Source organism: Phalaenopsis equestris, unplaced genomic scaffold, assembly GCF_001263595.1.
Source record: "Phalaenopsis equestris unplaced genomic scaffold, ASM126359v1 Scaffold000391, whole genome shotgun sequence".
NCBI classification, from domain to species: Eukaryota; Viridiplantae; Streptophyta; class Magnoliopsida; order Asparagales; family Orchidaceae; genus Phalaenopsis; species Phalaenopsis equestris.
The window spans coordinates 443,437-458,600 of record NW_018164833.1 but is presented as its reverse complement, the minus strand read 5'-3'; the positions used below and the strand labels follow the sequence as shown (position 1 = coordinate 458,600).

The window sequence follows — 15,164 nt, the reverse complement described above, 5'->3', positions numbered from 1 at the left end:
AAAGATGCTGGGAGTTAAAGGTTGTTTATTTTGCTTGTTGAGGTTGTTCCTGAATTTCTTTAGGCTTTCCAGGTCCTAATTCAAAATAAAGTATTCTATATTATACCAAAGCATGATTTCACCTGAAGTTAAGCATGAGATATTGAGATAATGATGATTGAAATTTCTCTAAAATGAATTTGTATGAAGTTTTGATGATTAATCGAATCATAAGATCTATTGGAGCAGGAGCCACTCCTAAAGGTGTTCTTAGAGTCATGGGTGTACCAGGGTTAACTATATATCATGTGAAGAGTCACTTACAGGTAATAAGATTTTATGAAATCATTTTTCCTTTTCATGCTATTATTTTGTTGCTTTTTCCTAACGTTATTTCTATTGCATGTAGAAATATCGTCTAGCGAAGTATATTCCCGATTCTTCATCTGATGGTAAGGCTTATATATTCTTGATAAGTTATGCTTGCAACCTTTTGACTATGAATGCATATATCTTGTAGACATCCATCATAGACTAATTTTCTCTAAATTTTATTCATATAGGCTTGAAGGATGAAAGTAAAGAACCTGGCGATTTACTCTCTGGCTTGGATAGCTCTTCGTAAGTATGAAATTATTTTTAGTACTGTACAAACATGGTAGCCAAAGAGCTTATAGACATAAATCATGATGAACTTTATAACTCCCTCTCTAGAAGAAGTCAACTTTCCAGATCTCATTATTTATCCCGATATTTTTGTAACAACGTAGATGTCTACCTATTATCAGAGATTTTCTGTATATGAATTAACATGACAACTTCTAAATTCATTGTTAATATTTGTAGTATTATATGACAAATTTTATATTTATACTATTCTTCTATTCTTTCAGCTAGTTTGATTTGTTTTAGATTACTCTATAATGTTAAATTTTTTTTTTTTTTTTTTTTAAAGTTTCCTTCCTTCTCTATCCATTTTTCATAGTAAAAATGTGATCCAATTCTACTAACTCGAGCCCTTATATTTTCCTAATATATCTTCTCTTCATCTTATTCAAAAATCCAATTCTAGCCTTCCAAAAGGATCTCCCAATACACTTAGAAACTTTCCAATTATCATCCTGAAGTATCTTTTTGAAGTTCTCCACGTAATATTCAATATTTAAAATCTAATTAAACTTATAAGTATGATGCCTCCGCCCCCCTAAGTTTCATATCCATATGTCCAAAAATGGTAATACAAGAAGTTCTTTCAAAATTTATTTAAATTCAATTTCTATGACCATGTTCTTATAGTCTTGTTCTAATCTTATTCATTTTATGAATTCATGTATACTCAATTCTTTTGATGCAACTATTTCATATCATCATTCAACCCAAGCTAACTGTCCTAACCTTCAACTAATAAAAGCTACGCGGAGGAATATTATAAAAATGTATAATAATGGTGTATGGATCTTGTCCATCTATCCATCAAATTAAATTTTATTTTAGAAGAAATTGTGGATTGTTCATACAGATTGGTTCTCTTGAATTTTTTAACAAGGATCATATTTTTAGAAATCAAGTGGTTGTAGAAATAGATTTTTCTATGAAATGCTCAATGATTTATCTTTTTCATTTCTTTTTAAAGAAAAGTGGATTTTATGTCTCTTCAACCTTGGAATGGATTGTCCTACACCTCTTCTTAGGTTGTGTTTTAGACCTAGTTTTTCTCCAACAATGTTGAAAATCTTTGAGTACAAATTTTTCTTTTATTTTAGGAGGATTGATGTAGGACAAGCATGGATTGTGTCATTCATAGCATTTAGCTGACTTTTCATTTTATTTTCTTATTAGTTCGTGTAAGTGTTTATTTTAATTTCCATGAGTAATATGATCACTTGTTAATTTAGGATAAATTTTAATTGCCATGAGTAATATGATCACTTGTTAATTTAGGATAAATTTGATTGTTCAGTATTAGATTCTAGTATCTCTTATTATAAAGGAAATTCTAAGTATCTTCAAAGCAAGTTAGTTTACTTATCATTTTATTTCTTTTATTAGTTTGTGTTAAGTATTTTATTTAATTTCCATCAGTAATATGACCATTTGTTAATTTAGGCTAAATTCTATTATTTAGTATTATCTTATAGGCTCTTTTATCATAAACAAAATTCCAAGTATCTTCTAATGATAGATCATTATTATTACATGAAATCTGATTCTTTGCATTGCTTCGCCTCGTAGGTTATGTGCTAGATTTCTTGTTTTTTACCTCTTCTTCCTTCTTTATCCTTTATCAATTTCTTCTAGGACTGAATAGATCTTTTGCTATCCTATCTCTACGTTGAAATGTCATCTGTTGAATTCTATTATGATCATACCATTTGTATATGCTCATCAGAGAATACTTATGTCTTTAAAGTATAAAGAACAAAGACCTAACTTGAAGAAGAGTAATTGTAACTTATGTAGTTTACCCGCAAAAGATTCGTGGTCATTCTATTAGTGTTGTTGGATTATCATGTTTCCCTATGTCAATTATAATTTAAATTATGTACAATCGTATTTCGATAGAGATTTTTATTTATTTTATTTTATTTTACCACTAAATTGAAGCAAATTCCACAAATATATTAGCTATGATATAGTTATAGTCCAATGCAGCCTACATAGCACCATATTAGAATTGAAAAAATAATAATCATTAATTGTAGAATGTGAACGTATCTATCAAAATTTCCAAAGATGACAATATTAACTCAGGTCATAAGTGTAGAATATGAATGTATCCAATGCAGCCTTTAAATATGCTTAGATCACAAAATCTTTCATGCAATAAAAAAGTATTTAAAGTATGTAAAATATGCAGTAAATTAAATATACACCAAGTAAAAGAAGTACAAACTAATGTATAGTGGTTCGATGCCAAAGGCCTACCTTTAACTTCTTCTCTCATGTTTTTCCTTACTTTCCTTTTTTTCTATTTTATGGTTGAGAAGCTTTTCTCTTTATCAGGTAATAGATAAATTCTTTCCTTATTTCTACTTTGAGCAAGAAGTCAGCTACTCTAGCGCCATGCATAGTTATACAAAGTATTGCAAAAAAATTGAGATCCAAGATATTTTACTAGAAACTGGGATGGATCTTAAACTGTTGGATTTGCAAAGTTGAGGAATGGAATGTGTAGAGAAAATGAAGATGACTTCTGGGGCAATCTCTATCTAATAACTTTCTCTTTCTCAACTAGTGGCTCTTTGAATTTCCAGCAAAAATCCTCTAGGTGCACTTGGAGTTTAGTATTTTCTTATATGTCAAAGGCAAAAGCTATTAAACCGAATCCTCTTTCACCTATCTTGTCAACCTAAAATTATTCTGATTGTACAGTGTGATCCGTTCATCAACTTCCTCATATATATTAGATGGATTAATTTATTTTATTAAAAAGATTGATTGTATATTATATGATTAGTTTAAATTTTGAACTATCTTAATTAAGGTAACTTGATGCTGTAGGTTAGATTGAGATAATCATCCTAACCATATTGTATGTTATTCATAAAACTATATGATTAGTTAAATTTTTGGATCCCAAAATAATCATACCAAAATAAGTTGGATCATGCAATATAAGGATTAGTTAAATTTTTGAATTATCTTAATTTCGAGAAATTGATCCCAAAGTAATCATACCAAAATAAGTTGGATCATGCAATATAATTGATATCATATAGTACGATTTTGAGATCAATTTTCATTAATTAATATATTTTTAATCTTAATACAATTATTGATATTTAAATTTTAATTCAAACTTTATTGTACAGTTTGATCAGAACATCAACAATTTTTAGTTTAAGTATACTGTAAAATTCATGTTTGTGCAATGCGATCAATTATGAATAGTTTTAATTAATTTTCTGTTTGATTTTATTTTTGCTCAATTCACTTGTCCATGTGTTGATCATTATAACAACCTCAACTTCTGAAAAAAATTATAATACAAGACTCGAGAAAAATAAGAATGACAATCGTGGAATCTTGAAGTGCTGATCTTGAAATCTTCAATTGCTTAACTTAAATTGCTGAGTATGCTAGCTTGAATTGCTTTAATCACTAGCTAGCTTGAATTTCTTGAACTACATACTTCATTTAAGATATTTATTTGTTTTTTAGTATCTTTAGTAAATGTGTTGATCCACCTTTAATCTGAAATGTTAGTACTTAGATCCGTACAAAAAGTATACCAAATTATGTCTGTAATTATCAAAATATTTAAACATAAGTTGAAGCTCAATGAGGTTAACCTCATCCACACTCGCACCAACTAGTGTTTGCATCCACTCCAATGGAAACAAATGCTCTATAAATAGTTCTTGGTGGTTTAACAATGTGGTTTCCCAACAAATTTGCGCCGATGTCCACCTGAAAAAATCTAACTATAAAATTATTTCCTAAAATTAATCATAAATATCTATATCAATACTATATGTGAACAAGGAAAATGCTATGGTAGACCTGATATTTTCACGAGTCCTTTTGCTTACAAATCTTTGGTATAGAGTAGATTCCTCACCCTCCAAACTCTTATGGTTGCTTTCGGCCACCAAATAAAAGTACATTCCCTCATGACCTCAATTGTATTTTAAACACTAAAGGAATGCATCCAATAATTTCCATGCATAATTACAGACAAGCACACCAAGCAAATTGGCCTCGACAATTAGGCCACTATGTGCTATATGCAACATGACCATAAGTACAATCTTTTTCATTATATCATTGTCCTATACTATGGACCTTATGCAAAATAATTACTACCAATTTACTAAATATCATAAGGAATCCAATGCCATTTACTTCATCTAAAATTTTGGGATTTATAAACACAATTATGAGTTTCCAAAGCTTATATATATAAATAAAAGCAATTGAAATTTGAATTGTTAATATTTTCAAATTATAAATTTCATCTTGTATATATATAAATAAAAGCAATTGAAATTTATAGAGACCTAAATAATTGTTAATATTTTCAAATTATAAATTTCATCTTGTTCTCCTCAAATCTTCAGTGGGATGGACATTACTGTCTGACCTCTTTGTCTTCTTCTAGTGGCCACAAGTGATGGTCTATTAACCTTCCCACTAACCTTCTTTTTCTACTCCCTTATTCAATGGATTGAATTATCATCCTTAACCAATGCCAGAAATGTTCACTTAGACCATGTTTGATTTGCTTTTTACCTGATCGACCTTTCTTAGTCGTTTCATGCTTTTTTCTTCTTGTTCTTCGTCCTTCAAATAATAGATAATCATCAAGGTAGATTAAATTTTTAAATTGGGCTTCTTTGTAGTTGAAGAGTCCATTAAGGCTTTTGATGTAAATTTCATCAATGCCTAAAATTAGGCAATTAAATTACATGATTATGTTACTAAACAAAGAACAAACAGAATGTAACCAATGTGAGGAAGGATAACTATTATTTATAAGTCTTTTATTTTCTGCGGCAGCTAATAATTTTTAATAAAATATATATTACTGAATTCGTGATTGGATAAAAATAATATAAATCATTAATATTCCTTATGTTCTAGAAACTCGTCTTTTTTTAAGCAAGTGGATTAAAGTGTAGAAGTTGATCTCTACTTTTTAAATCCTGAAATATATCGTAGCTTACTAAGAAATCTTAGTTCATCTATTTTTTGACTTCTAACCTTGAGAAATGATATCCTGATTGCCTTCATGTCCACTCTGATAAAATATACAGAATTATGTGCATCATCAGGACCACCATATAATAGATTTAGGTGGTTTGACATATATAAAATGGTGCAGAAGATGCACCAATATATTTGGCGGGTAAATCTAAAATCAAAAGATTAAGAATAGATAGATATAGGGCAAAGATAATAGGAAGATTTACATACATATCACTCGATTCCTATGGATTTATACGTCTAACACTTAAAACTTTAATTTTTATATATATGCCTCATTACCATGCATGATATGGTGTATTCCACATTTTAAAAGTTAAATAGTGGTATTTTTTATGTTATATGAAAGATTTGCTTGGCATAAATTTAAAAAGTAAAGTTTAGATGCTAGATATGTAAATACATAGGGAATTGGGTGATCTGTATGTAAATGCCCTAAGTTAATAATGCTATAATTTGTTGAAACATACGCGCAAGCTGGAGTTAACACCATATATTAATCAATGGAAAGGAAACGGACCAGGTGAGTTTATAAAACTGAACCAAATAGTTGTGATAAGGTTGATTATGATAATGATAAGGGGGCCCCTCAAAATGTATTTATTATGAAGCAAGATCATGTGGTGAAATGGTAATAGTAACTTATCAAGCCTAACATGATGGGACATTGGATGTTACATGAAGGTTTCGTTTTCTTGCTTCAACCACATCCCCTTCCAACTTTTTTTCTAGCTCTTCCGTTGGAATTGTTTGCTCTCAGAAAACCTTTTTTTATCTGATAAAGGAGCAGAGAAAGGCTTTGTTTGGTCTTTTGTAATGTTAAGTGAAAAGGAGTTCAATGTTTGAAATGCATTGTTCTGGATTCTTAATTTATACTATTACATTAACTATATTTTCTTTCCTTCACTTATAGCCAAAATGTTTTTTTCCTTTGAGAACTTAGATTTGTACTTTTGCACTTTTCTTTCATTCATTTATATATAGCCAAATTGTTTTTTTTCTTTGAGAACTTAGATTTGTACTTTTGCACTTTTCTTCCCCTCAAATTGACAAATGATAATGAACTGGGGTGGCTGGCTGAACTGGTCAGCCTTCATGGGGGCTGGAATTGCTGCCTTTTCCCTTTCCCTTTCCCAATTTTCTATTTTACTCCCTTCCATAGAGAAAACTTCTTCCTCTTCTATTCCTTTCTTATTTCTATTCATTTTCTATTTCTATTCCTTGCCTATTTCTCTTCCCTTCTTATTTTTATTCTTTCATCTTCTTCCTTGCATTTTTCTATTCCCTTCCTAGTTCTATCTCCTTCTTATTCTAACTACTAGTACCTTTTATAAATATATTGTTTGCTGTCTCAGGATTCAGTTTTTGGTTTTCCTGATTTCAAATTTTTGTCCAACTTGCCATCAACGGCTGTTTTCCTTTCTAGGGCTATATTCGAAGGCGAGGAGGTGCTGTGATTGTAACTCATTCGAGGCGGTTGTTTTCTCCAATAGTTTGAGGGATGCTTCGACTGTAACTCGATCCCGCAGGGATAGTTATCCTTCCATGTTTCCCTCCATTTGTTCGCTGCCATCCCCAACATGCCTCAACCTTTCTGTATTCTGTTGCCCAACCCTCTAGGCTCCTTCAAGCCACCGCACAAGCCTATGGGCCCCTCTTTTTGCTATTGTCGATGCTTCCAGCCGCCGTCCAGCAGTCACATTTGCCTTTTGGTTCTATAGGCAAATGTTCCTGCCACCTCCTGCCATCCACCCTCCAACACCGTTGTCACTTCCTTCATTCCCTTCCAGGCCTGCCGCCTTCGTCTAAGGAGCCATTTTGCACAAGCCTATGGGCCCCTCTTTCTGCTATTGTCGATGCTTCTAGCCGCCTTCCAGCAGTCACATTTGCCTTCTGGTTCTATAGGCAAATGTTCCTGCCACCTCCTGCCATCCACCCTCCAGCACCGTTGTCACTTCATTCTCTTCCAGGCCTGCCGCCTTCGTCTAAGGAGCCATTTATGTGTTTTGTGTTGTTTTCTTTCTTATTTTGCAGTGTCGTCGTCGTTACTTGTTGTTTACATGTTTGTGTTGTTTTATGTTGATAATTCATCGTTGTCACTTTTGAATTCAACAATAAAATTTCTCATTCCGTCGTGGTTTGAGTTAAGTTTGGTATTATTTGATATCAGAGCTAATCCAACCCTAGTAATATCTTAGATTTTATGAGCATCCACTCCTTCCCAAGCCACCTCAAAAATTTTTTTTCTTTCCTACCAACCACCAAATCATAGCCAAATTTGACCTAGCCTAAATTTTCAGAACTAGCAACCCCAAATTAAATTTTCTACACACTCAATTAGTCTCATACACCTTTCACCTCCCACTCCAAACCCTAGTCATGCCACCGAGGAAATACATGCCCGAGCTTATACGAGAAGAGATACAACGTGAGATCCGTCGACTTTAGTGGAGATTTGTGGATATTGAGGATGAAAATCAGGGAGAGATTACCCTTGACTGGGATGTGGAGAATCAAAGGAGAGCAAGAGATGAGGACCTAAATCCCTTCCATATGGAGGACTTTAGTGATGTAGACGACCGACCACGAAGTTTTGGAATCCAGTATCAGAGGAGTATGAGAGAAGAGTCATCATATGAAGAACAAGAGAATCTGAAGATGAAATGGGAGATCCAACGCCAGTTACTATCAGTTTATTATAGACAGAATTTTCAGAATCTAGCTTCAAAAGTGAAGAGATCACATCATCAGGTGACCAACATGTCTTACAGGCAGCGCTCAACCTCAGGGTTTTACAGCTAGATTATACCCATGAGAATTTCCAAGCTGACCCCATCGGAGAGAAAGCTAAGACAAAGTGGAAAAAAGGTGGAACTAATCTAGCATCCTAATTATGTCCCAGTCAGAAAGTGTTGCCAGTGCCACGAATTTGGGCATGTTGAATCAGACCGCACAATCAGGGGGGGTGATCTGTTTTACTGAGAGCGTTCTTGAAATAATTGGGTAATGACATATTAGACACAGAAGACGGCGAGGACAAAAGAGGACCGACTTCCAGTTGAGTATGAAAAGTTGCACGTAGTTCAATCTAAGCTCATGTGAGAAACTTCAACCGACTTCATGGTGAGTGTCTAAGGCAGTCTTGAGTTCGAGGATCTGACATCAGAGACATGACAATCCTAGATAAGAGAAATTTAGAACTTTTAGATTTATAGAATTATTCCTGAGGAGGTCCAACATGTCAGAAATGGGGTTTTTTTGTGCCATGTCGGAAAAATTACATTGAGTTATTTAGATATTAGATTTAGTTCAGCAGTGTACCCATTGTCAGGTGTCCAAGCAGGTGGGATGAACCCCAACTTTGTAATTTGTCCTAGGAGCTTGATGCGGAGAAAATTGCTTAGTGGGATACACTTCTATCAATGAAGATGTCTCTCCTGAGTAGTTTTAGGTCTTTTTTAAAAAGACTTGGGAGTCGCTAGGTTGTCTTATTGTCGTATGATTCTCTTTTTCAAATAAATCTCAGTCGGATCATAGAAATGATCCGAAAAAAGAGAGAAATCAGAAAGATAAGATATGCGACAAAAGTTAGACAAATGAATTTTAAAAAGAAACAAGGATGGCTTATATAGGAAAGATTATCGTGTGATATATCTAGAGTGTACATCCAAACAAGATCAAAACACCTCGAAATACACATCCATGAAAGGAATCTCTATATAAGCCACTAATGTAACCAGAGAGTCAAATTTTTGTGATTGTTCTGAGTTCAAGGGCTCTTTGGTTAATTATATCTTGGGGGATATTCAAAAATACTATCGATAAAAAATGTCTTATATTATTTATGATATCCAGTTAATTGGGAACCAAAGGGATTTTATCATCTCAAGCGGGAGAATCCTGATGCTTTCTACGCCTATACAAGGCCATATGGTAGAGGGTGAAACACGGTATACACTACGGGTGGCGACACCTGGGCATGCAGGGCCCACGAGATGATATCAATGATATTTCAAAGGATGACAAGACTCAAAGGTGTCAACATAAATAGAAGAAATCCCTAAGCAGGTAGAGGTAGTCGGGTCATGATATCATGGATCCGTCATCCCAAGCTATGGAGACCCTAAGTCTACCTGATCGTGGATGTAGTCGACCCAACCCAACCAGAGATCCCTTATCAGCTATCAATAAAAGAAAACTCTAGTTCCTATGACACTATAAGAGGTATTTTCTGTAGGTGGGACTTACACTTATCAATTAAATGACAGTGATACCACTGGAAAGGATAAGAGGAAAGGGGTCCAGCTATATAGCTGAAACTGCCCCACAAAGGACTTATTCCCCGTGTGGGTCGGAGACTCATCTAACACCCCAGTTGTGCTAGACAACCTCATATGTAAAAATTTATACTTGGCTTAGTCTATTGAAGGAGCATGGTGACTCCTCCTTGAGACCCTATTATGGTTGACTTGAGATATAGCCATCTAATGCAGCTCGTTTTAAATTCGACCAAAGGTCAAGCGGGAAAGTAAATGCAGAAAATAATTTGCCCTTTTTAAAGTTGGGGTATTTTAATAATAAATTTTAATTTATCTTGAAATTTTTTATTTTTAAGATTTTTTAAAAGATATTTTTGGGGTCCTTGATGAACATAGATTAAACTTTTTGTAGGAGCTTAAACAAACCACAAGTCAGAAAAGAGAAAATATCAGACACGCTGCACAATGTAAAAAGAAAGTCAAATAAAATAAGAAAAGGCTAAGTGTCACTGGGTCGGCAATATATCCCAGAAAAATAGAAAAATTATAGTCATACTCCGCATATACGTGTCCGACCCTAATTCTATACATGAATATAAATTCAGAATTATGGTACGTGACACGAGCAACAACTACTGGCCTCTGGCACATGGTTTGATGCGTCGTGCACCTTAGAACCCATTCTCGTGCTTTATTTTCAATACAATACTCTCTATGGACTCAAAAAGTACATGGTAAAATACGAAGAAGAAAAAGATTCGACCTGTAGAAGAGTTAGCATGGGTTATATTCATGCAATGCATAATGAGCCATGCCTGGCGGGAGGGGAGCATTGACATCACCTACAGAAAGTGTTCGTATTTAAATCATTACTTGCTCCTTCCTTTTTTGTTGTGTTTAGGCATGACTCTCTGCACAAAAAACGACTCTAATATACTAGTTTGCAAGTCCACACCTAGTAACACACGAAAAACAACACACAAAAAGATGCTGGCTATGACGATCAAATCAGCAGAGAACAATAACTAGAACATCAAAAAGACTACCTAAGCACCCTATACCTAGCTTAACACAGTAGTGTCCTAGTCACAAAATCTAAATTTGTGCAAATGTGTAGGGATAAAGGCTCTCATATGATTTTGGCGGAGTCGCCAATTTCGGTCTCGTCCTAAGGATCAAAGGGATATAATGTATTTCACTCAAAAGGATTTTAAAAGAGTTGGCCTTACATATGACCTAATTTCGCTAATTGTGTAGTTTTGAAAATGTAGCGTGCTATTAAATGAGAACCTGCAATATGCAAGGTGGCACACGTTAGATTTCTTATTACCGCACAAACTTGTGTTGATCCCGATACAATATCAAATTGCTCGCCGAGACTTACTCAACAATAATGCTTGTTAAAGTATCGCTACCAACGCAGGATCACTCACCTAGCGAATCTAACATGCTATTAAGACACCAGATAATGCACATGCAAGCATGCAAGAAGATTTAATACATCGTGATCACTCTATCGAGGTACGAGCGATCACGACAAACGCCGAAAGGCCACTTAAGTATCAAGCAGAATGCAAATGACAAACTTGTGACACATGCGAAGTGATGCAATCAAGTGTACACATTGTGCACTCAATGTGTTCAGTGGCTCTGAGTCGTGACTCGAATTGAGTTTATAACATGAACTGCTTATGACATTCAAGTGTGATGCCATAAGAGGTTAGACGACATATCCTCAGTTTAGGAAATTCACACCCCAGCGAACTAGCATTGCTAGCTACCGCACGCCTAAGATATGCAAATATGTGACATATGTGTGTGGTGATATCGCAAGTGCTGGTTCTCATTGTGGCACTAGCGAAAACAAATGTCATAGACAAAAATTTAATTTTTAATGTAATAAGTTTAACATATCACATACTCAAAAATATAATTTTTTTTTTGTGCGCACAAACATGGATGCAAGCAAATAACAATGTCTTGCAAGCAATGAAAATACACATGCAAGAAACACAACATGCAAATGAATTTGATCGTTCGCCCTATTAGATCGACTGGGGTGATCGACCAGGTCTAATGGCTAACAGAGGTCGGTCGGGCCGAGATGACCGATTGTGCCGAAGTGATCGGTCAATCAGGTTGGGCCAGTCGTTTGAGCGAGGGCGACCGATCGAGCCGAAGTGATCGACCGATCAAGCCAAAATGACATACAAAATGCTATATGCAAGTATCATGCAAGGACATGCAAGAGAATGCAAATCAACGTGTTTGATTGCAAACTAGACTCGTTCTAGCGTTCTCGCATGGGATCTTAGGTTTTGATTTATTGATGTGGAGCAAAGCTACCTCCAAATTTAGCGAAAGAAGTGAGGGTTTTTCTTCAATTATTTGAAGAAAACTCCTCAAAATTTGGAGAATGAAATAACCATTCATTCTCTAAACTCTACATGCTCCAATCTCTCTATAGAAGATTGGAGCTATAAAAACATGGGAAATTTTGATTTCGGCCGTAGGTTGGGTGAGGTAAGGGTCTAGGAGGAGATCACTCATGGATTCAAAAGGTTTTGATCCATGGAAGGGCTCCTTAACTTATTGGTTTCCTCTAAGTGCAAAACCTAGCCTTATTTTTTCTAACAACCAGACATAGAGGCTTTCTAGGAATGAATGTGCAAGAGTTTTGAGCATTTTTTACCTTGGTGACGGTTGGAGAAGCATTCTCTTTGCTTGCTTCTTGCTCCTACCACGCGCCGCCAAAGCTAGCTCCGTTCCCTCTCCAAAATGGAAGAAGCTCTCCCTTTTCCTTAGGAGAGATGAAGCTCTCCTTTTTCTTGGTTCTCCTTCCAAGAGGCTCCCTTCACACACACTCTTCTAGAATTGGATGGAGGAAGAAGGGAAATGTAAGATCAAGTGCAAGAAGAAAAAGAAAGATGGAGGGAAAAACTCCAATTCTCTCTCAGCTCTTCAAGAAATCTTCTCCTGCTGTTGTTCTCTTTGATGGCTTCTTCTCTACTCTTTTTCTCTCTAATCCCCTCTTGAAGCCCCAAAAATATGTTATCATTGTCTTTTTACACTTCCCCAGGCAAATCCCAAGCTATTCTGAGAAAATTCTGCAAAAATGGCTTCCTAGGGGTTGAATCGGCGAAATCCCGCGTCATTTTGGACCTCGGGCTCATATGCGCCAGAGGTTGGGCGCATATGCACCCAACTTACTATTTCAGAGCGTGTTTTGGGGCGCCTAAGCGCCAATGGGGGGAGCGTATGCTCCCCCGTTTCTGTTTGGGCGGTCTAGAACAATCTAAGCTCATATGCGCCAATTAAGTGGCGCTTAAGCGTCTTCTCTTCTAGAAAGCATAAGAGGGAGAGATCAACACAAGAGCTGGCGCCTATGCGTCAACACTGCTAGGAGGTGCCTTTTTTGGGCGCCTAAGCGTCACCCCCCTAAAAAATGAAAATTCATTTTTCTGGTCTTTCTTCCCTCCTTCGCCAATTCTTTGCGCAGAGGATTTTTATGGATCCTTGAACCACTGAAAGGCATTCAAGGATGAAAATAGGCTTATCCACATCTGGGTGAAAACCGAGGATGCGTCGTATCGGACTAAAATCGCCGCCCAAGGCCGGGTGCGACTCAAATGGTATGAAACTCAATTTTACGCCCGAACATCCGTAAAAAAAGTTTTTATTGATCCAGAAGCTATGTGAAACTTTGTATCTCTAAAATAAGACCTCGTAACTTAAAAATGAATATTCTGGAGGTTTCAATTTAGGGATTTTGGTGTCGATAGACATCTCGGATCCCCTCGCGGGTGGGTTATTCTGAAACCTGATTTTTTAAAAATTCACGTGGGAGAGTTTGGTCATTACCCTTGACCTCGGGAAGTCTTGAATGATTGAAGCATGACTTCTAGGCACTAGAATGTTCGTTGGGCTCGCCTTATATCAGGGACGAATACCAACCGATGGTAGCTGCTTCCAGCTACGATCAGAATGGTATGAACCCTTAACCTAGTGCTAAATGTGCCCATTGAAGGCTCTCTGGGCTTTCGTTGGGCTCGCCTTATATCAGGGATGAATACCAACCGATGGTAGCTGCTTCCAGCTACGACCAGAATGGTATGAACCCTTAACTTAGTGCTAAATGTGCCCATTGAAGGCTCTCTGGGCTCCTTCCATGGCTGGAGGATATGTAAGAACACAATATGATCCTATATCCCCAGAAGGACGTCCAGTGTGCATGCCATAAAAAATTGGTGCCAACAGTAGTTGCTAGAGAGAATGATGCAATCTGACATAGAGTCCACCTCAGAGTTGATCTTTCCTCACATATTGGTTTATCAACTACATTCTATTAAGTACGGGAAGTTACATTCTATTAAGTACGGGAAGTGGAAGAAGAATGTTCCAGATTCAAGAGTTACATTGCGGAAACCAACATCTACATACATCCTCAGCTTAGGACATGTCAAGAGATAATGTATCTTTATTCTATCAAGATGTATTGTGGAATTACAACACTGATATGATGAACCTATTAGGGGATGACACTATCTCTGCCGCCTTCAATGTGGAAGACTTGACTCTGTGCTATGAGAAGCCAAAAGTTTTGACAAATGAAATTAAAGCTCCCCCAATCCCTGGAGACTGACACGGGGCTTGCTGGGTTGCCAGTTGAACCGGCTAGCCTTCATGAGGGCTGAGATTGCTGCCCCTTCCCTCTCTCAATCTTCTATTTTACTCCCTTCCATAGAATGAACTTCTTTCTTTTATATTCCTTCCCTATTTCTAGTCCTTATTTGTCTTCCTTTTCTATTTCTATTCATTGCTTATTTCTCTTCTTTTCCCATTTCTATTCTTTTCTCTTTTATTCCTTGTCTTTTTCTATTCCATTCCCAATTCTAATTCCTTCCTATTCTAACTACTTGTACCTACTATAAATATATTGTTTGTTGTCGTAGGGTTTAGATTTTGGTCTTTCTGTCCAACTTTCCATTCACGACTGTTTTCCCTTTTAGGGTTGTATCCGAAGGCGAGGAGATGTTCCAGCTATAACTCATCTGAGGTGGTGATGTTCTCTAGGTACTTCAGCTGTAACTCGATCCCATAGGGATAGTTATCCTTCCATATTCCTCCCCCCCACTTGCTCACTACCATCTCCCCTATGCCCTAACCCTGTATTCTGGTGTTGTCTTGCTCTCCAGGCTCCTTCCAGCCATCACACAAGCC

General features: G+C 36.0%; 1 protein-coding gene across 1 annotated transcript in view; it reads left to right on the top strand.

The window, feature by feature from the left end:
* Positions 1-228: 228 nt before the first annotated feature.
* LOC110026647 (myb family transcription factor PHL7-like) overlaps positions 229-15,164 on the top strand; it is a gene marked incomplete at its 5' end in the record, with an annotated part of 19,287 nt that continues 4,351 nt past the window's right edge. Inside the window, 3 exon segments of the mRNA XM_020727664.1 lie at positions 229-305; positions 389-431; positions 543-600. Coding sequence (XP_020583323.1) covers positions 229-305; positions 389-431; positions 543-600 — 178 coding nt within the window.